General features: G+C 40.9%; 1 protein-coding gene across 1 annotated transcript in view; it reads right to left on the bottom strand.

Annotated features, from left to right (window-relative positions):
- Positions 1–3,405: 3,405 nt before the first annotated feature.
- Positions 3,406–22,329, bottom strand: part of LOC135702789 (uncharacterized) — a 47,866-nt gene continuing 28,942 nt past the window's right edge. Inside the window, exons 3-4 of the mRNA XM_065223834.1 lie at positions 3,485–6,599; positions 3,406–3,438 (exon numbers count right to left, since the gene is read on the bottom strand). Of these exons, the coding sequence (XP_065079906.1) occupies positions 3,406–3,438; positions 3,485–6,589 (3,138 nt within the window). The 5' untranslated portion in view covers positions 6,590–6,599. The remainder of the gene's footprint in view (positions 3,439–3,484; positions 6,600–22,329) is intronic.

The raw sequence follows: 22,329 nt of genomic DNA, 5'->3' as shown, positions 1-22,329 counted from the left end.
TGTGCCGGGCAGATGTGAAGGCATCTAGTGAAGTTTTGCGGAGACCTGTTGTTTGTAAACTGGCAGTTCTTGATGTTCGTGGTGATGCGGAAGTCAAAGCAGAGATTCGAGGAGGTGCTGAATTCGGAGCAGAAATTAGCGGAGACGGTGACGTTGAAACAGTGTTCGAGCGACACGAGGGGAGAATGTTCCGACAAGTGATTCCATTGGACAGAGGAGATAAAGGATCGTTGTGGCGTTAGAAACCTTAGATTGATAAGAGATCATCATCATGTTATTGATTTGTCATCATTGTGTTAGGAAGTGTATAGAAGCACAATTTTACAAGTCAATTACAATCCATACTTTATTATGCCTAATTAGATTATTTTAGTTAAAACTAATTACAGGTTAATCTTAAAATAATTTTGAATTTATTAAACATATTGGAATTGTGAATAACGTAGCTTTAGACCGATGGTATGTAGATTGTATTGAACTAAAATAACTTCAAACTCATAATAATAAACTTTATAGCTTTGAGCTGTCACAACACAAATAAGACGATTCGCTACAAAGAGCTCAGAAAAGTACATTTTCGCAACAGGACTAGACACATTTTCATGATTCTGGGACTCTAATGAACATACTTTACAAAAAAATTCCCTGATGATGACAACATTTCCTTATAATTCCAGGCTTTTGAGGTCTATTAAAATTCCATGATAATTCCAGGTTTTCAAGGTGCATTTTCGAAATATTTGAGCTAATTTATTTCATTTGCCAACATCGAGTGAATGTGAGTGAACGTGATTCTCTATTCGATAGTTAATTTCCGCGAAATTTGGAAATCCTATTACTGCGCACTGAATGCTGAGATGTGAAGCGCAGTTCTACCATAGAGGTAACTCTAAGACTAGAAGATCCCGAAATACCGTGCTCAACTTTTTTGCTCAGCTCTGGTACTCTCTTCGGTCCCAAGCTAATCGATTCACCCCTCGAAAATTCACTAACCCCTCATTTTATCTGTCAAACTTTCATAGTGCAGTTCTACCCAGTGCGTCACAATATCGGCTTCAATCGACAAAATAGATACGACGAAGAAACTGCTAGTTTTATTTTTTCTGTTGCAGTCGAGCAGCTTTGCATCATTCTAGCACCTCAGTTGACGTCTATAAACAAATTGTCTATCGCTATTCTTTCTTTCTCCCGTCGCATCATTCGTGTTCCTTTCAAGCTTCGGTGAAGCGGACGAGTGAAAGAGCTAGCCTTTCATGGAGGTGTTCAATCGAAGTTGCGCAGAAATCAAAATATATATATTTAATGCATTTTGCACATGTAAACATTTGAAGATTGCAGATACTATCTTTCCTCCACATGTTTATTTTAAATAAGTAACGAGAGCAGGTGACAAAGTGTCGGTGAAAGAAATTGAAAGTCAATGTGGTGAGGTTGCGTTTCAACTCGAAAACCGATGCTGCTTTCATTGAAAGAAAATGGGCAAAGCAAGGCGAGAAAAAGTACAGCCTGGCTGTAGAGCTTCGAAAATGTAGAGCCCTGGCTCTTCCTTTAATATCTCGAGAGCTGGTGTTTGGTTCCTTGTTATTCAATAGTTCGATAACCTGAGCATGTCCATTTCAAGCTGTCAACTGCAGTCTTCGTCGACCATGTTCACATCTGTAACATTTTTTATGACCATGCCATGCTGCGCTATGAAGCAGAATTCTACCGGTGATTGAACTAATGTGATCTTTGCGTATGGGTTAGCATCCGTACCTCTTACGCCAAAGTCACGAGTTCAAATCCCTCCAAAGCCACATATGAAACAAGACCGCTAAATTGACTAAAGTAAGAGTAGAAAAATTAAAACAAAAACAAAAATAAAAGCAAAAGAAATACAAAAAATCACTTTAAATTGAAGAGTGGCACCGTTGCTAATCAACAGTTCGAACAACTGGTAGTGAAAATTTCGAGCTGCCAAATGAAGAGCAGTCCATCCATCTTCATCCACTGCATTCACATCAGCATTGTTTGATATCAAGAGCTCTGCAACGTTCTCATGACCTTTGAGTGCTGCGATATGAAGTGGAGTTATACCGGTATTTGAACAAATGTTAACAGTGGCTTTTTTTTTAATCAACAGTTTGATCAACTGATCGTGTCCATTTTGAGCTGCTAAATGAAAAGCAGTCCATCCATCTTCTTCCACTGCATTCACGTCAGCATTGTTTGATATCAAGAGCTCTGCAACGTTCTCATGACCATTGAGTGCTGCGATATGAAGTGGAGTTATACCGGTATTTGAACAAATGTTAACAGTGGCTTTTTTTTTAATCAACAGTTGGATCAACTGATCGTGTCCATTTTGAGCTGCGAAATGAAGAGCAGTCCATTGTTTTTCATCCACTGCATTCACGTCAGCATTGTTTGATATCAAGAGCTCTGCAACGTTCTCATGACCTTTGAGTGCTGCGATATGAAGTGGAGTTATACCGGTATTTGAACAAATGTTAACAGTGGCTTTTTTTTTAATCAACAGTTGGATCAACTGATCGTCTCCATTTTGAGCTGCTAAATGAAGAGCAGTCAATCCATCTTTATCCACTGCATTCACGTCAGCATTGTTTGATATCAAGAATTCTGCAGCGTTCTTATGACCATTGAGTGCTGCGTTATGAAGTGGAGTTTTACCGGCAATTGAATAAATGTTAACAGCGGCTTTTCTTTCAATCATCAATTGGATAAACTGATCGTGTCCATTTTGAGCTGCTAAATGAAAACCAGTCCATCCATCTTCTTCCACTGCATTCACGTCAGCATTGTTTGATATCAAGAGCTCTGCAGCGTTCTTATGACCTTTGAGTGCTGCGATATGAAGTGGAGTTTTACCGGTATTTGTACAAATGTTAACAGTGGCTTTTTTTTTAATCAACAGTTTGATCAACTGATTGTGTCCATTTTGAGCTGCTAAATGAAAAGCAGCCCATCCATCTTCTTCCACTGCATTCACGTCAGCATTGTTTGATATCAAGAGTTCTGCAACGTTCTTATGACCATATTGAGCTGCTAAATGAAGAGCAGTCCATTGTTTTTCATCCACTGCATTCACGTCAGCATTGTTTGATATCAAGAGTTCTGCAACGTTGTTATGACCATTTTGAGCTGCGATATGAAGTGGAGTTCTACCGGTTATTGAATAAATGTTAACAGTGGCTTTTTTTTTAATCAACAGTTGGATCAACTGATCGTGTCCATTTTGAGCTGCTAAATGAAGAGCAGTCAATCCATCTTTATCCACTGCATTCACGTCAGCATTGTTTGATATCAAGAATTCTGCAGCGTTCTTATGACCATTGAGTGCTGCGTTATGAAGTGGAGTTTTACCGGCAATTGAATAAATGTTAACAGCGGCTTTTCTTTCAATCATCAATTGGATAAACTGATCGTGTCCATTTTTAGCTGCGAAATGAAGAGCAGTCAATCCATCTTCTTGCGCTGCATTTACGTCAGCTTTGTTTGATATCAAGAGCTCTGCAGCGTTCATATGACCATTGAGTGTTGCGTTTTGAAGTGGAGTTCTACCGGTATTTGAACAAATGTTAACATTGGCTTTTCTTTCAATCAACAATTGGATCAACTGATCGTGTCCATTTCGAGCTGCTAAATGAAGAGCAGTCCATCCATCTTCTTCCACTGCATTCACGTCAGCATTGTTTGATATCAAGAGTTCTGCAGCGTTCTTATGACCATTGAGTGCTGCGCTATGAAGTGGAGTTCTACCGGTTTTTGAACAAATGTTAACATTGGCTTTTCTTTCAATCAACAATTGGATCAACTGATCGTGTCCATTTTGAGCTGCTAAATGAAGAGCAGTCCGTCCATATTCATTCACTGCATTCACGTCAGCATTGTTTGATATCAAGAGTTCTGCAGCGTTCTTATGACCATTGAGTGCTGCTAAATGGAGAGCAGTCCTTTGTGTTTTATCCACTGAATTCACGTCAGCTTTATTCTTTATTAAGAATTCACATATTTCAACAAACCCACCTTGCGCAGCAACCAGTAACATAGCTGTTAGGTTTTTTGTTGAGAATGATTTAAAATTTGGTTCAAAAGAGGAAATGATACTCAAACAGTCACACTCACATGCCCAAAGTGCAATCTCCCAGTTTTTTTTACACAGATTACTTAAGATCGTTAGGTATGCCTGGTTTCCTTCCATCTTGGTCATAGAAAATCTTCGAACACCATGATTTGTAGACAAAATGTGTATGACAATTTCTCCTGACAACGTAAAAATGTTGTCGCACAGATATGTTGCCACAAAGTATTCACTGTAAGACCGATGGCAAAAATCAACCTTCTGTTGGACTACATGAACCAGTTGTGATGTATCTGATTCATGTTCGCATCGTTTTTTAAATTGACCGTGTATTTCTCTATAATATTGATTTTTGAACAATTCCTTACGTACTCCAATGTTTAGCAGCTCCATAGCTAACAACTGATGCTTCAAAATAAAATCACCCATCAACGAATCCAATTCAGCGTCGCTCAGAGCAGATTTGGGCTTGAATTTTTCCATTAATTTCTTGTGAAAACATTTTCTTACAAACTGTTTGTACAGCTGTGTAATATTCATTTTTTCTTTAGTCAGATCAATGAACTGATTTGTGTTCTGTTTCTTCAATGAATGGTAATTTTTAAATTTTTCTAAATAAACTTCTCCCAGCATATTTACCATGAGAGGCGCGCCACAAATTTCACCAAAATTTGAAGGGATAGTTGATTTAAATTTGTTTAAAATATGATTCGAGTAGCTATCAAAGCAATGTTCATCTAGATCTGGGTCGTACCACATCTTTCTCAAATAGTTGATTTGCTCTTCCACACAGAACGGCTCCAGAAACATAGATCTTACATTAAATTGCTCCTCTAATGATAATTGCATATGTTTTCTGGCGCTGATAATGATTCGAATGCTCTCTTTTAACTTGAGTTGTTCCAGCATCTCAATCACTCTGTTGGTGTACTTGGAGTGGATCTCGTCGAAGCCATCCATCTCTATAAGAATGGAATAGCCTTGACCATCCCTTTCATCTGGGGCATTTTTAATGACATCGAAATATCGTTTTGAAAGGATCACTTTGAGGACATTAAGCACATCATCCAAGCTTGAAATGTGTTCTACTTTTTCGAGCTCCATCACCAACTCGCTTAAGTATACCAACAGTACAAGGACAGTATTTTGCTTCTGCACTTCAAACGCTACAAACTGAAGCAAGCTTGTCTTCCCTATTCCAGGGTCTGCCAGAAGTACGATGATCTGATGGTCTTCAAATGTTTTCCCAAGCTCTTCAACAAACTGAGCGTCACTCATCTGTCGTGAAAGTTCCTGAATGTTGTCTTTCATACCTGTTTTCTCAACTTCTAAGACATCTTTGGCATTGGTCGGTTTACTATATGTGTATATAATACGGCGATTGATGTAATATTTTTGCAATTGTTTTGCTTCCTTACCTTCAAGGTTCTCGTTATCATTTCTAATTTCACTAAGACAGTTTAGTATATCACTTTGTTTCAAAATTGCCTTCATTTTATTCTTTTTGCGTTTATTGAGTTGGTCAAATTTTAATTCTAGATCTCTAAATATCAGATCGATGTTACTCAGTTTTCTGAGTATATCAGGACAGATCCACGTCTCACACCACGTCCACAGCTCGCTTTCAATAATTGGGTATAAATCATATGGTTGACCCACCAATAGAGAAAAGTCGTCGAAGAATGGCAAAATTTCCTCCTCACTAACATAACGTGGCAAATGTTGCACCCTTGAATTTTTGAGTAAAAAGCTATTCACTCTTACTGTCTTCTTCATATCAAACTTATCTTTTTCTAGAGCATTAAATAGTTGGGCAACATTGAATTGCTCGCTTTCCGAGTTGAAGGTATCTAAAAAACTGCATTTCTTTTTTTTTATTGTTAAAACGTCTTTCAGAGGAGTACTATAGGTTTCTAAAATTTTACTGACGGTTCCATTGATGAAAAGCTCTTTGATTGCCTCTTTAAGGTTTGCGAAATCTTTGTTGATAAAATCGCTCAACTCCCTAATCGCTTCTTTGGTTGGAACCAGTTTCAGGTGTCGGGCCTTGGATCCAGGAAATCGTAGGATTTCATCTACTTCTACCTCTTTAGTCGTCACCCAATCGTCATCGGAGATTTTTAAATCCCTATTAGTAAATATATAGAACTGCTTTTCGTATTGGTCTTTCTGAAAATTTTCAACAACTTTCAGATAGGATTCCAGGTATTTGTAAATACTGAAGTCTCCGTTGTGTTGATCTTTTAGTGCATTCAAATCGATATCATTTACCATGCCATCTCTGGCAAGGGCGTGCTTCACCTGGAGGAAGTGTATCACCTTACGCTTATCGTCAAAGATCACTACGTCATCATACTTGTCGGCTAGTGTCATTTCATATGCCAATCTGAAACTTTTTCTCTGCATCCGTAGAAAAAGCGCGATTGAAATTTGTTTTTGGTATACTTCACCGTGGTAGCCTGTTCTGCTTCTTCTTTCATATGTTCCGTGTTGTATTAGGTTCAGCATTTTGAATCACCTGGAGAATAGAAGAGAAATAACGCATTAGCGAATGTGACAAAGTTGCTACAGTTTGACAATGGTGACATTTTTTCACCGCAACAACAGTCCTGTAATGGAGCAGCCAAATGACTTCTCTGATTTGCAAGTTTGTCATGGGCAATGATTCACATTTTGGATAAAATTCGGCCATTTTGAGCCTTGTTAAATTTTCAAAATGGCATCTTTTAAATTTTTGAAAAAAATGTTTCATGATCGAAATGACGTCTAAGACAAAGTTGTAATGAAAATTAATATTTGTATAGGAAAAATATACAAACATGTGGTTTCCATTAAAACTAAAAAAAAAACTAATTCCCGACGAGAACGTTATAACAAAATTATATCATGATTGTATCAACTTCTGTTATATATAACAACCGTTGATATAATCTTGCTTTAAGTGCTCTGTGGTGGAATGAGGAATAAAAAATCATCATGGTATTTGATATAAAATTGTTACACAATTTGTTGGAAAAAAAAATTAAAACAACATTTTAACTAAGTTTGTTAGCATTAGTAGGGTTCGAATCCCTGTGGCAGCTATAAAGACGCTCTTTGTGCTTGTAAAGCAGGTTAAAGGTAGAGAGAGGGGGTGCTGTGTTGGGGGGGGTGCTCTACGCAGATGATTTTTTAAAATATTTTATCAACAATCTAAAAATAGAAAACACTAAAAAAAATATGTTACCGAAAAACCGTGTTAAAAAGTTTAGTTCAAATCGTTTTTAGTTTTTACCCTAATGGGTTATTTTTTAACAAGGTGTGTTAAAAATATGATATAACCCCAACAATAGTTGTTATATTCTTGATAGCACGTAGAAGGTTTCTTGTTATATTTTTTGTTATTTAAACTACTAACGGTACATGTTTTATAACAGACCATGTTACGAATAATTTTATATCTCAGTAACACAGTGTGTATTATTTCTGATACTTCGGGAATTGCCTGTATTAATGAGATTTTAAGCTGGTTCAGCTCCCAAAAGTGTTAAAACCAAAATATCTCAAAATGATTTTGTCCGTTTTTTTTTAATTAAAAAAATCTTAGAAAGTTCACACTTTTGGAATGTTTACAAATATCCACACCTAAAAATTGGCGAAAATCGTAGAACAAGAACTTTTTGTTTGAACCTTTTTTTTCATATAATTTATACTCAGAAAACAATGTTCAAGGCATTTTCAATAATTTTCTTAGAGAAAATAAACATAAAAGCGTACCTACCAAAATTCAAAAAAAAAATACCAAAAATTCATGATCTACATTATTTGTCAGTTTTCAAGTGTCCGGGCAAGGAAGTTTTGAGATTACATTTGTGTTAATTTTTTACTTAAAATAAATTATGAGCATTTTTTGGGAACAGAAAGACATTATTTTCGTCTGCAACGTTGTTTCAGACATCATTTTAAGCAGGAACGCCATTTTGAAAATTTACAAGTCACAAAATGAATGAATTTTAGCAGAAATGTGAATCACTGCCCAAAACAAACAATCAAGCAAAGTGTCACAAAAATCGAAGAAGATCGACACAAAAATTTATGTTTTTACGCTATTTTGCCAGGAGCTTCTTAGTTCCTCACTCGATCTTCTCCGATTTTCGTGACACTTTTCATAATTGATTGTTATGAATCTCGCAAAAATCTTGGCATAAAGGGTGTATTCGATTAAAATGGCCCACACATATTTACTCACCAAAATTAAACCGATTATCAGATTTTCTTGAAACTTTCAGGGAACGAAAAACTACTAATGAGTTATGATTTACCAAATTTGATTTATTCAATGTCGTCTCCCATCCCGAATGCCCACCCCTTCCTTTTCACTCCACTCATCAAATTTTGTACAACCGATTCTCCCAGTATATTTGCTGTTTTTACCTAAATTTTCTTCAACTCCAGCTCTGTTTTGATAGTTTTGGGATGTTTGTTTAGAAGTTTCGTCTTCATAATTGCCCAGAATTTGTCAATTGGGTGAAGTTTTGGTGAATTTGGTGGGTTCATATCTTTTGGGACAAAATTGACTCCGTTGGCTCGGTACCACTCCAACACGTTTCGAGCGTAGTGGCAGGCAGGATGCTAGATCAGGACAAAACATAGTTGTTCCTTTGTGCTTCCTTATGAATGGCAAGAGACGCTTCTTAAGGCACTCTTCCATGTAAATCGCACCGTTGATTGTTCCGGAAGTGTTCTTCTTTCGAACCTCCTCCGGAATATCGAATTTAGACTTGGCAACGAAATATTCTTGCCCAGGAAATTGACGGAAGTCGGCCATGACGTAAGTTTCATCATCCATCCATCATGCAACACGATTTGGTGAGGAACTGCGTGTAAAGTTAAATTGACATGTTTGAACAGTTTTTGAACTGTTGAACCACTATCCTGGCCATTTCACTGTCCATTGGGCCACTTTTAAGACCACTACCTTCCTTCCTTCAGGCAGTCAGATGCTCCTTGAAGGTTCTTATCACACTAGACACAGTTGTATTTGCAATTCCAAGCTTTTTAGTGATCCATCGGTGGAACGCCACTGCATTTTGATTGTATGTGCACAAAATTTACTGTATGAATAATTATGAAACTTGACAGATGTAAACAACACACGATGTATAAGATTTACTAAAATGTTCAGGTCTTTTACTCATACGGAAGATTTTCGGTTTGCCTTTTTTATCGAATACACCCTTTATGCGATCTTTATCAACAACTCATAACTCGGGAACGTCCTTTCCAATCGAAATGACGTCTGAGCAATGTATAATAATTGCTTTTCAGGAAAAATAAACACGATTCCAAATTTCAAGTGATCGAAAAAGTGTTGAAACTAAAATGAAAAAAATAACAATTATTCAATGTTTTTTTTTTAAATATTGTTCGTTCGAAATCTTTAAAAAATGCTTTCTTCTGTGAAATGTTCAAGTTTGCCTCTTAAAACATAACAAAATTTATTGATCCACAACTTTTGATACTATTTTTGAATATTTTATATTAATTTTCTTTTTGTAATTTTTTTAATTTTTTTTTTGTTGGTTTCGATGTGGTTTTCTGAGCAACATTTAACAATAAAAAACCTTAGCAAAAGTATTTCAATTTGGCCAAAGATGTTGTTTTATGATTTTCTTTGAGTAATCTAACATGAAAATTTCACAGGTGATGTTTTTTTAAGTTTTTTAAGGGAAAATATAAAAAAAATGCAGATGGTTGGCTTTTGCTTTCAATGAACAACATTTATCGTTTATATTTAAATAGTCCTGCAAGGTCGTTGGATAATTCGTCCGTGGACAATTGTTGTTCATTTTAGCAGTTGTTTATCGGAAGTCCGTGAGCAAAGCAGAAGAATTTTTTTTTTGTGAACTAGAACCCGTGAGTTCCATTGGTCCAGCAAATCCATCCATTGTTAAATATAAGCTAACTCAGCAGAACTAGATGTATCCCTAGTAGCACGCTTGTCACATATCGGTTGTAGAAACTTCTTTACGACTTATTTCAGTCATAAACAAGTTGCTGCAACTTTTCTTAACGGAAGTGTGCTTCGGGATTGTTGTCATGATTGCAAACATGGGAAAAATCGTTTCAGTTTGTATTTACGACTCCCTCACACAACAAATTCGAGCCGCGCTGATTTCGTTGAACGCAGAATTGAGCAAAATATTTGTATGTTGAGCCTTTAACGATCTAATTCTGCTGAGTGAGCTGAGTGAAAATTTTGCAGAAAGAATCTCTTTTTTATTATCTAACAGTGTGGCCACAGAACCGGGAAAACCGAAAAAAAAACGGGATATTTTTTTTTTTCCCTTATTCTCAGTTCACGCTTGTTTTTCCTCTTTCAGCGTCTTCGGCAAAGCTTGACAATCGTCAGAACGCATCATTATGCGTTTTCTTTCGATTGGCTGCGTTGCGGTTCATGTGTATAGTCCATAAAATGTGCGTCTCTTAAAGAGCTTTCAAAGTCTCTTGAAGATGACTTTCATGAAAAATTTGAAATAAAAAAATTAAAGGGTTGTGTCCTAGACACGACCGCAGTATGACGTAGAACCTATCTATCTATCTCTTTCTATGATGCATGATTTATGCATTTAGGTTAACATCCGACGTCCCTCCTTTTTACATATTTTGCAGAAAAAAATACATCCGAAGTCTCTCCTTTTTTACATATTCTGCACAAAACATACTTTCTAAGCCCCGCAACTGACAGGATTTCGCGCCATTTTATTATGAATGGGGGCGGGGCAGAACGTTTCTTTTGTGCAGAATATGGAAAAAATGATGGACTTTGGATGTTAATATAATTTCATGTATAGAGGTACCAGATATGTTTTACAGTCAGTTGTGTGTAATTCACCAACATAATATCATCGAATATGTCTTCAAGCCATTTGTTTTTCTCAAATTTGAAAGTTTTGGTGCGGGAAGAAATTAAGGGAAAAACTTCTGTTTTTACTAATAATTGTGGTTTGTTTAAAATTTATTTCCCGGAAAAAATTGATCGTCAAAGTCCATGTCTTTTTCGGGTTATTGTTGAGGGGGGGGGAGAGAGGTTGTTGTGAAGGGGGGAGGGGGTTTACATACATTGCTTTTCCTCATTCCTCATTGTGTCTCATTCTTCATTGTGGTCACGCCATGATCCACTTTTAGCCACTGACTTGGTCCTGCTTGCTGCAGGACCTAGTGCCACGCCGTCCGAAGCGGTAATGAGCAGAGACAGGAGAGCAGCGTTGATTTATATCTTTAAGGTTCAAGCAGAATGATGTGCAACCAAGTGGTATTCGTTTATGATGACTGGGTTTGGGAAACAGGCTTAAAAAGTGATAAAATTATCATTTGTACATTTTCAAAAGTTTAATAACAGAAAAATTGGAGAAATGTTTTGTAATTGGTTCGTAATGTAATATCCTATCGATTGGCATATTTGGATTTAAATTTCATTTATAAATGACAAAGTTACAAGCGTTCAAAGCCTAACACTCCTTCACCACACATATTTTTTGATTTGCACCCCAGTATATTCGACAAAGACGTAGTTCTACGTCAAAAGTAGAAGGGTCTGTGCCTAGGGGCACGAACGGAAGCTTCACGTAGGACCGCTAGTGGACGGAATAAATGTGAAGAGCATTACGTTCTTTTAATTGATCAATTATCTATTATCTCCACTCTTTCCGTTTTTGAATTGTAGGCGTACCAAATTTGTAGTAATCTTTTTCAAAGAGAAAGTTGATTACGAGAATCAATCAAAATCACTTGCACCCCTGCTTCCAAGTTTGTGTGGTCGTTGGGGGCTTGTGGTTCTGAATATGGACAAACAAGCACAAGCCAACTCTTTACTGCTGTAAGCTTGATGGCCCTGAAAAGGGCCGTTTTATTGAAGAGGACATCCATGGCCACTTACGCTTGGCGTGTTTAGTATAGGTGACAGCATCACGGACCTCATTTTCCAGGAACATCTTCAGCACACCTGGTAGATCAGACCGGAGATACGTTTGACACCACCACGGCGAGCTAGACGACTGATGGCGGTTATCTCGAAGAACTTTGCGATGACGATTGGCACCTCTTTTGCCACGACCAGTCAATTGTCGCTTGGTGGGTTATAGAAGAGTGGACTAGCCACCACCTTTCTACTGCTGCTATTGCTGACCACGCCGTCCACAGTGAAATGAGCTGATATCAGACAGCAGCGCTGCTTTATATCTTTTCAGGTTAAAACAGACAGATGTGCGACCAAGTGGTATAAAAGCTACAAAGACTCCTCCCATTATGAGTAGTTTGCCATCAAGTAGCGACACTGGCTCTTTTCTTTTTTCGCGTACACGGCGAATGAGAACGACCCAAATTTGAGTTTAGTTCACTCATAATCGCCAAAAGTGTAGGAACTCAGCAATGCTTCCCGTTGGAGCTCAGCCGAAGTTCACCATTGTTCCCACCATCAAAGTCGTCCCGGTCCTGTGTTCGGAGGAGAGGAAGGGGTCTTCCAGCCTGCACTTCCAGGCAAGTATGCATATTGTAGCGGTTTTTCGTTTCCTGACAAAGTTCCAAATTTCAGTATTTCACCCATCACACTAAATTTCATCACCCGACCGAATGTTGACTCCACTGGAACTGCTGATTTATGCAACCTAGCTGCAGCTGCTGTTCTTCGAAGTTGTTCCGATAATTCGACCGTTGTTCGTACAGAACCCGAGCTATCACATCCGAGACGCACCATGGAAAGGTTGATGGAAGCCCCCAATCTCTCCAACCCAGTCCCGCCTACCGCAGCCAGCGTACCTCATAATCGTCTCGGTCCTGCGGTTGGAAGTAGGGAGGGGGTCTTCCACCTTGCTTGTACAGGCAAGTACTCGATTCGACCTAGTATTTCATCGCGTAAAAAAGTTTCCCGTACACAGGAAATTGCACACCCTTTCATACATCAACCTTTGGAACAAGGACGCACAGAAAATAGCATTTTGGAAGCCCCTAGTCCCTCTAACACGGTCCTGCCAGTACCAGCCAGCGTTCTTCACAGTCGTCCTGGTCCTGTTGTTAGTAGGGGTTCGGGGGTCTTCCAGCCTGCTATGCCAGGCAAGTACAATGATAACTCTGAACATTCACCGCCTGACGCCATTCCGAATTTCAGCACTGTATCGGTACTCTCTAACACTCGACGTGTGGGTTGCACCACTGGATTCTCCGATGCAGCCCCACCTTCTGCTGCCTTTGATCGTCGAAGCTGCCCTAATGCTGTTATCAGAAGTGAAATTAGGATGCCCAAAAGTTCCCTCTCAGGCGAGGTGTACACAGATTCTCAACGTGTTGCTAGTACTAACCAGGACGTCACTATTTACTATCAGAACGTAGGCGGGATGAACTCGAACGTTGAAGACTATCGTATATCCGTATCTGACCGATGCTATAATATTATTGCTCTCACAGAGACTTGGCTCGACTCCCGCACGATCTCCAATCAAGTGTTTGGATCTGAATACGAGGTTTTCCGTTGTGATCGTAACCCCCGCAACAGCCGAAAATCAACGGGAGGTGGTGTCCTCTTGGCTGTCGGTTCTGAATTGAAAGCCAGAGCGATTGAAAATGATCTGTGCAACAGCGTAGAGCAGGTCTGGGCAGCTGTGGACCTAGCGAATCGCACGTTGTTTGTATGTGTGGTCTACATACCTCCAAACCGAGCTCGAGATATAGATTTCATCGACGCCCATTGTCGTTCAATTCAAGCTGTCTTGGAAAGCGCAACTGCTATTGACGAGGTTATTGTCTTGGGAGACTACAATTTACCTGGTATCTCGTGGCAACCATCCCATAGCGGTTTTCTGTATCCGGATCCAGAACGATCAGTGTTCCATTGTGGAGCCACTATGCTTCTTGATAGCTACAGTACGTCTACGTTATCGCAAATCAATCATGTAGTCAACGAGAACAACCGCAGCTTGGACCTTTGTTTCGTCAGTTCTCAGGATGTCGCTCCATTCATCTCCTGTGCACCAGCTCCACTAGTGAAACCAACTCCACATCACCTTCCTTTGATTGTGACTGTGGAGAGCAAGTTACTTCACGATTTCGACGAAACGCCCGTTGCTGTTTCCTACGATTTTCGAAAAGCAGATTACCGCAGCATCTCAGACTTGCTCTCCAGCTTGGACTGGGAAAACATCCTTGATCATCACGATGTTGAGGTAGCCGCAAGAACGTTTTCACACATTTTGGCGTATACTATCGACAGACATGTCCCGAAGATAAGTCACCAGAAAACAGCTCATCATCCATGGCAGACTAAGGAGCTCCGTAGACTGAAGTCTACTAAAAGAGCTGCACTACGCAAATACACCAAGTACCGTACGTTCCAATTTAAATGCTATTAGGTATGTTCGACTAAACCATCAATTCAAACGGATCAGTCGCCAAAGCTATTCGCGATATCAGCAGGGAATTCAGCGCAGGATGAGATCACATCCGAAATCCTTTTGGAACTATGTAAACGAGCAGCGAAAGGAATCCGGTCTTCCATCGTCCATGGTGTTCAATAGCGAAGTGGGATCCACAAATCAGGAGATTTGCCGACTCTTCTCTCTCAAATTTGCCGATGTTTTCACTGACGAGAGCCTATCTGACGAATATGTTAACCTCGCAGCAAGCAACGTTCCAATGCACGGCGATACATTAAATGGCATCGACATCAACGATATGACTATTTTAAGAGCTGCTTCCAAGCTGAAATCTTCTTGCAACCCTGGACCCGATGGAATCCCGTCCGTTTTTCTCAAGTATCGAAGCTTTTTGAACTAGTCATAATGGAACCGCTACTTTCTCACTGCAAGCATGTTTTGAGTGATGATCAGCATGGCTTCATGTCAGGTCGTTCCACCACCACCAATCTGCTATGCCTCACATCTTATGTAACTGATAGCATGGTTGACCGAGCTCAAACGGATGTGATTTATACCGATCTGTCAGCAGCGTTCGATAAGCTAAACCATGCTATTGCTATTGCTAAACTAGACAGACTTGGGATCAATGGTAACCTATTACAATGGATTCGATCGTATGTAACCGGTCGCCAACTGATGGTTGCCATAGGCGATTACCGATCTGATACTTATCCTGCTACATCGGGGATACCCCAGGGTAGCCACCTTGGACCTTTGATCTTCCTGCTCTACTTCAACGATGTGAATTATGTGCTTGACGGACCTCGACTATCGTATGCTGACGATCTAAAAATCTACCTTCGGATTCGTTCCATTGCCGACTGTCACTTTCTTCAACGCTAGCTTCATGCTTTTGCTGACTGGTGCACCTTGAACCGAATGGAAGTTAACCCGGCGAAATGCTCAGTAATCTCCTTTTCTCGGATAAAAGAACCAATCATTTTCAACTACAACCTATTGGGTTCAGCAATTGAACGAGTGAGCCACGTGAAGGATTTGGAAGTCATTTTGGATTCGCAACTCACATATAAGCAGCATATTTCGTATGTCGTTGATAAAGCTTCCAGAACACTAGGCTTTATCTTTAGAATAACCAATAACTTTTATTGCCTGAAGTCATTGTACTCCTCACTGGTCCGATCAGTCCTTGAATATTGCTCAGCAGTTACAACAATGGTGTTGAAAGAGTCGAATCAGTCCAGCACCGATTCTTACGCTTCGCCCTTCGGCGTTTGCCTAGGAGAGATCCTTTCCGTTTGCCTAGCTATGAAAGCCGATGTCAGCTGATTGGTTTGGAAACTCTTTCGACCCGAAGAGACGCTGCAAGGGCTTTTACTTGTCGCCGATACATTGCAAGGGAGAATCGATTGTCCTACTATCCTCGAAAAAATCGATTTGAATGTACGACCACGTGCACTAAGAAACAGTCTTATGCTGAAACTTCCGTTTCATCGCACGAACTACGGAATGAATGGAGCAATAAACGGACTGCAGCGAGTTTTCAACAGAGTTGCCTCAGTGTTCGATTTTCACGTACCACGTCAGACGCTTCGCCGTAGTTTCACCTCGATATTTTCGGGCACAGGTAACCGTGAATAGCAGTGTAATGTTTAAGTTTTAAGCACAGACAATCATGTTGTTTTTTGTTGCATAACATCATTGGGGCTTATTGAAGCCTGTTGATGGAATCAATTAAATAAATGAGTAAAAATTTATCTCATGGTTTCCTGTGGAACACCTAGAAAAATTGCCAGAAAATGAGAAAATTGACGAAAATTTTATTCAGTCTCGGAGTAGTACCAATAGACTGAGTGAATCCAATCTTTTTACCCTTCTTACAAAGAAGGGTATAGATATCACTTGAAAAACCGACTATCGATCCGAGGCCCGGAGGGCCGAGTGTCATATACCATTCGACTCAGCTCGACGAGATCGGAACATGTCTGTGTGTGTGTGTGTGTGTGTGTGTGTGTGTGTGTGTACGTGTGTATGTGTGTATGTGTGTGTGTATGTTACGAAATGAATGCGCTCTCGTTTCTCAGCAACCGCTTAACCGATTTGGACAAACTCGGCGCCAAATGATAGGTCTTGGGGTCACATTGAACGCTATTGAACGGTTTTGGAATCGGTGAACCGGTTCCGGAGATATGGCCGGAATAAGATCCGGTGAATATGGGCCTTCACGCTGGATTTAACGGAAAACGTATCAAAACCATCATACGACACATCAAATTACTACAGAATTCAAAAATAAGATCAATGCAAGTCGTGTTAAGTGTTCCAGACCACATTGGACACACTTGGACATGTTCCGGGTACCCCGGGGAAGTTGCTTGAATATGAATTGAATTAAAACCCATTAAATCACATTAAAATACGATGATAAGGCGATTGGTAGCCTCACCAAATAGACTACACCCGGATATATTCCGGGTATCCCCAGGCAGTGGCGTAGCGTCACTGGATGACACCGGGGTGGGGGGCTTGGTCACTGATAATGACAATAAAATAAATAAACTTGAATAAGTAAGAAGGGTTTAATCACACCATAGGTGGATAAATTCGGGTTTTTTTTTCTCAAATTCGGGAATTTTTCCCTGGAAAATCCTGGGAAAACATGAGGCAAATTTACTCATCGCTGAGTTCCTGCACTTTATTTCTTATATCTGAGATAACTAAACTCAAATTTGGGTCGTTCTCATTCGCCGTGATATCACCTTGAAAGATATCGGCGCCGGTGGTTAGCGTGATTACCTCTCACCCTAGCAGGCCTAGGTCCAATCTCAGTCGGCGCCACCGGCATGTTCTAAGGCATAACATCTCTGGGAGCTGCCTCCCTGGCGTCGGTAGCATTCGAGCTCAGTACGGAAAACAAATCTCGCGTCACTTTTCAATAGGTCCTATACATTGATCGATTCTCTTCATCGACACTCTCTTTCGTAAATAGCTCGGCTTCACAAATGTTTCCTGCCGTCTTCGTCGAGTTAGATGCTAGATTGTTGCTTCTTCCATCGAAAATATCCGGCCGTGGCGATTCAAAGTTGATCAATGTTGATCAAAATAATTTGTACCCCTGCTTCCAGTTTGATTACATGAGCATTTTGTGTGGTCATTGGTTCTGAATATGGACAAACAGGCAGATGAATTCTATTCCTACTCTTTACTGCAATAAGCTTGGTGGCCCTGAAAAGCGCCGTTTTGTTGAAAAAATTGCTGATGATTTAACCTCCGAAACCAAACAGAGTGCGTCACTGTCACTTCAAAACGTAGATGACATCCATAGCCGCTTACGCTTGGCGTGTTTAGTGTAGGTGACAGCATGACGGTTCTCATTTTTCAGGAACATCTTCAGCACACCTCGTAAATCAAACCAGAGATACGTCAGACACCGCCACGGCGAGCAAGACAACGGATGGTGGTTATCTTGAAGAATTTGCGTTTGGTTCTGAATATGGCGATGAGTGTGCAAAATATTACGCAATTCCATCCTCCCTATTCGCACGCGCCCGAGGATCGGAGGCGAATGCCACTTCGACTTGTTTCGTCTACTTACTACTCTCTGACGACTGTGCTGGGGAAGCAGCATTTGTATGTAGGTCATTGGTGGATTTGTTAGTTAATTCGACGCTTTTGAACAATGCTGGACAATTACCAGGTTTTCAATAGTTTCTTGTTGAAAATCAACATTCGGAATTGTTATCGATGCGTAGCCATATTTCTAATCGATTGGTGATAAAATTATTGAAATTGCACCAGGGGCAGCTGAGTTATTAACGTTCAAAATCTTTCTTAATTTGTTACATGTTCAATTTTCGGTTTTCACAAAGTGTACCCTCATATAGAAATCAAAGACGTAGTCCTACGTCAAAAGCTATCGGCAAAAGATGGTTTTCATAGGGCCACTCTAATGACAAATTTAAATAATATGTGCTAGTACATTTGTTTCAATATTTGGAAATTTAGCGTCTTCAAAGAAGTTTTTGTGCTAAAAAATTCCCTTCTGTTGGTGTTTGCAGAAGTTGGGGTAGTCTTAAAATTAGAAGATTTTTAAAAACTATTTTTTTTTGTTTTACAAAATAAAGACACGTGATGGTTGAAAAAGTTGTAGATGAGTTAATTTCAAGCAACTTTTTCTATCTCTTAACGTTCTAGTTTAAGAGAATGTTTTGGAGTTGACTTTGGGTGTTCTTGAAAAAAAAAAATAGTTAATTATAACTAATTTTTTTTATTTTAAATATCTCATGAAAGTCATCTTCCAGAGACTTTTAAAGCTCTTTTAGACGCACGTTTCATAGCAAAAATTGTAGCCTATAATTCTTCTAATAAAGAAGATTAACCTAATTATAGTAAATAATATGAATAAATTCAAATTGATTTTATGCGAGTTTGAAAAATAAGATAACTCTAATTTATTCACATTATTATTAAAGTTGTTACAAATAACCGGGAAAATGTTTAACCTCTAACCGGGAAAACCGGGAAGACCGCGATTTCCAAAAATTAAAATTCGGTGTCCACCCTGTTATCTAGCTTTATATAATAATTGACATTGTTCAATTGGTTTTATTAACATGGAGAACAGCATTGTATTTGAAATATCCTTGCCTGATAAATAAAAATAAAAAAAATGTCGAAGACGGTGGAAAAGAATCGCACAAAAAGACAAGTAAGTCTCACTTGTGCTGCGCAACTCCCTCACCAATGCACGGATTGGTGAACTCACGCACACACACACACACACACACACACACACACACACACACACACACACACACACACACACACATACACACACACACGCACACACACACACACACACACACACACACACACACACACACACAGGGCTACAAATGGTGAGTTGACAACCTAGCTCTGGTTCTCACAAGTTCCTACCTCACGCCTCCCCGTGGTGTAGCCTGGGCAATGTTGTCCTTCTGACAATAGCAAAGTGAGGGGGTGCGACGCGAACACTGGCGCGGTAACCAGAACACGGCGATAGAGGAAATGCTTCGTCAACCCGCAGGAGTGCCAACCGGCACATTAGGATCGACGCCAGTAAGATCCTTATTACGGCATACTGGATACGGCATGGAACTATGGACACGACACGGCACAATGGATTGGATACCACGCTACAGGGCTGACAGTCGTGCTATTCTGCTCCCTAAGTAAAGAAGGGTGACACCTTCTTGAAATGGCGAGTGGGCTAATAGTGCGGCTGCCCCCGTCCCGGTAAAACCTTGGCAGGCCTCCGGATACGTTCAAAACTCGTCACCAATTGGTGATTGGTGAGTAGTAGGCTCAGATGTAACATTCCTGACTTACGCCGATCTGGCTCTGAACACGGCCCCCATGAAGGACCGTGTCAACCCTAGCATGGCCTCCCTGCTTGCATAGATAACCATGGGATCACGATAGGAGACTACATACAACGAGTGGAGATAGCGGCCCGAAGGGGGGACCCATCAGAATGGATAAAATTGGAGAAAAAAATAAAAATGAAGAAAAAGAAAAAACCAAAAAAAATATGAAGAACGACGGCAATACGCCAGACAGTGAAAACGGAGGAGCAAACGTGTTCGCAAGGAGTGGGATATTGCAGAGATCACCAGTGTCGAACCTGGGGGTCACTGCGAGTTCCAGCAGCAGCAGTAAGTTTCAAGAAGAGCAGCCAGGCGTTGGGCTAAGCCAGATATTCACACCAATATCCAGTAGTAGCAAATCCCAAGAACTGCAGCTCGGGAGAACCAAAATGACGGAGGTCAGGAGGAAGATCGATGATCTCTATGTGTTCGTGAAGGATAAAAACAACGTACACAAAGAGATCAAGCAACTTGTGACCGGTATCAAATCCGGCATAACAGTGGCAGATCGGGAATGTCAAGAGTGGAGAAAAAGGGCCGAAAATGCCGAAAAGGCTCTGCTGGAGGCCAAGGAGAGCATAAGACTGGCTCAAGCACATGAGACTCCGAAGGGACCCACAAATCCACGTCCTGAAAAGAGAGATAGGGACACGCCAGGAGATGAGGAGGAGCCCAAAAAACGCAGGGACGACGAGGAAGGCATCAAGGAGATGGGAGAAAATGGTGCGTGGCGTAAAGTCGAGAACCAGAAGGAGAGGAAGAAAAAACAGAAGGAAGATGAAGTGAGGAAGAAGGAAGAGGAAGCGAGGAGGAAGGAAGAAGAAGCGAGGAAGAAGGAAGAGAAGAAGAAGGAAGACAGGAAGAATAAGGAGAATCCTAGGCCTCGTAGGGAGAGAAGCAAGGGTGACGCTCTGGTTGTTGAGGCGAAGGACAAAACGTCCTACGCAGCACTCCTCCGGAAAGTGAGAGATGATCCGGAGTTGAAACACTTAGGCGAGAATGTGGTGAAAACCAGGCGAACCCAGAAAGGCGAGATGCTATTCGAGCTGAAAAGGGACCCTACGGTTAAGAGCTCAGCTTTTAAGGAGCTCGTCGAAAAATCTCTTGGCGAGACGGCGAACGTAAGAGCCTTATCCCAGGAGTCAGTGGTCGAGTGCAGGGATCTGGACGAGATCACAACAGAAGACGAGTTGAAAAGTGCGCTAAAGGTGCAATGCAACCTGGGAGACGTACCGATGGCAATTCGGTTGAGAAAGGCGTATGGTGGCACGCAGACGGCGTCGATACGACTTTCTTCGGACGCAGCTAACGAGCTGCTGAAGACTGGCCGAATCAAGGTTGGGTGGTCAGTGTGCCCGTTGAAAGCTATTCCTCGGGTATCTAAGAAAATGGAGAGATGCTACAAATGCATGGGCTTCGGTCACCAGGCGAGACACTGCAAAGGCCCTGACAGATCTGATCTGTGCAGGAAATGCGGAGAGAAGGGGCACGTTGCAAAAGACTGTACAAAGCAACCGAGGTGCATGCTCTGCAAAAAGGAGGACGGAAATGGCCATGTGACGGGAAGTTTCAGGTGCCCTGAGTTCAAGAAGGCGATGGTGGGCCAGCAATAATGAAGGTAACCCAAATAAATCTCAATCATTGTAACACAGCACAGCAACTGTTGTGGCAGTCAACAACGGAAACAAAGTGCGACGTTGCAATCATTGCAGAGCCATACCGAGTCCCTCTCGATAATGGTAACTGGGTGGCGGATAGAGCAGGAATGGCGGCCATACAAGTCATGGGCAGGTATCCCATACAACAAGTGGTGGCAAGCTCATATGAAGGTTTCGTGATCGCCAAAATCAATGGAATCTTTGTATGTAGTTGCTACGCACCCCCGAGATGGACAATTGAGCAGTTCCACCAGATGCTAGATGGGCTCACCGAAGAGCTCATTGGACGGAGACCAGTCTTCATCGCAGGAGACTTCAATGCTTGGGCAGTGGATTGGGGGAGCAGATGTACCAACGCAAGAGGGTATAGCCTGCTGGAAGCTCTGGCAAAGTTGAACGTCAGTCTGGCCAACGAAGGAACCATCAGCACCTTCCGCAAAGATGGTAGGGAATCCATTATCGACGTCACTTTCTGCAGTACGTCGCTAATGGCAAATATGAACTGGACGGTGTGCGAGGAGTACACCCATAGTGACCATCAGGCGATCCGGTACAGTATCGGCGAACGAACACCGGTGGAAATGCGGAGGACGAAAGTAAGCGAGCGGAAGTGGAAGACGAAGGCATTCAATAAGGATCTCTTCATCGAAGCTCTAAGGGTAGACAACAGCGTCCCGGGCCTAAGCGCGAATGAGTTGACCGAATTATTAGCAAGGGCATGTGACACAACTATGCCGAGAAAACTGGAGCCAACGAACAGGCGGCGTCCAGCCTAC

Source organism: Ochlerotatus camptorhynchus, unplaced genomic scaffold (genome assembly GCF_037179485.1).
Source record: "Ochlerotatus camptorhynchus isolate MF236.1 unplaced genomic scaffold, CSIRO-AGI_Acam_v1.1 ptg000197l, whole genome shotgun sequence".
Taxonomy (NCBI): Eukaryota; Metazoa; Arthropoda; class Insecta; order Diptera; family Culicidae; genus Ochlerotatus; species Ochlerotatus camptorhynchus.
This window is presented reverse-complemented; position numbering and strand designations above follow the sequence as displayed.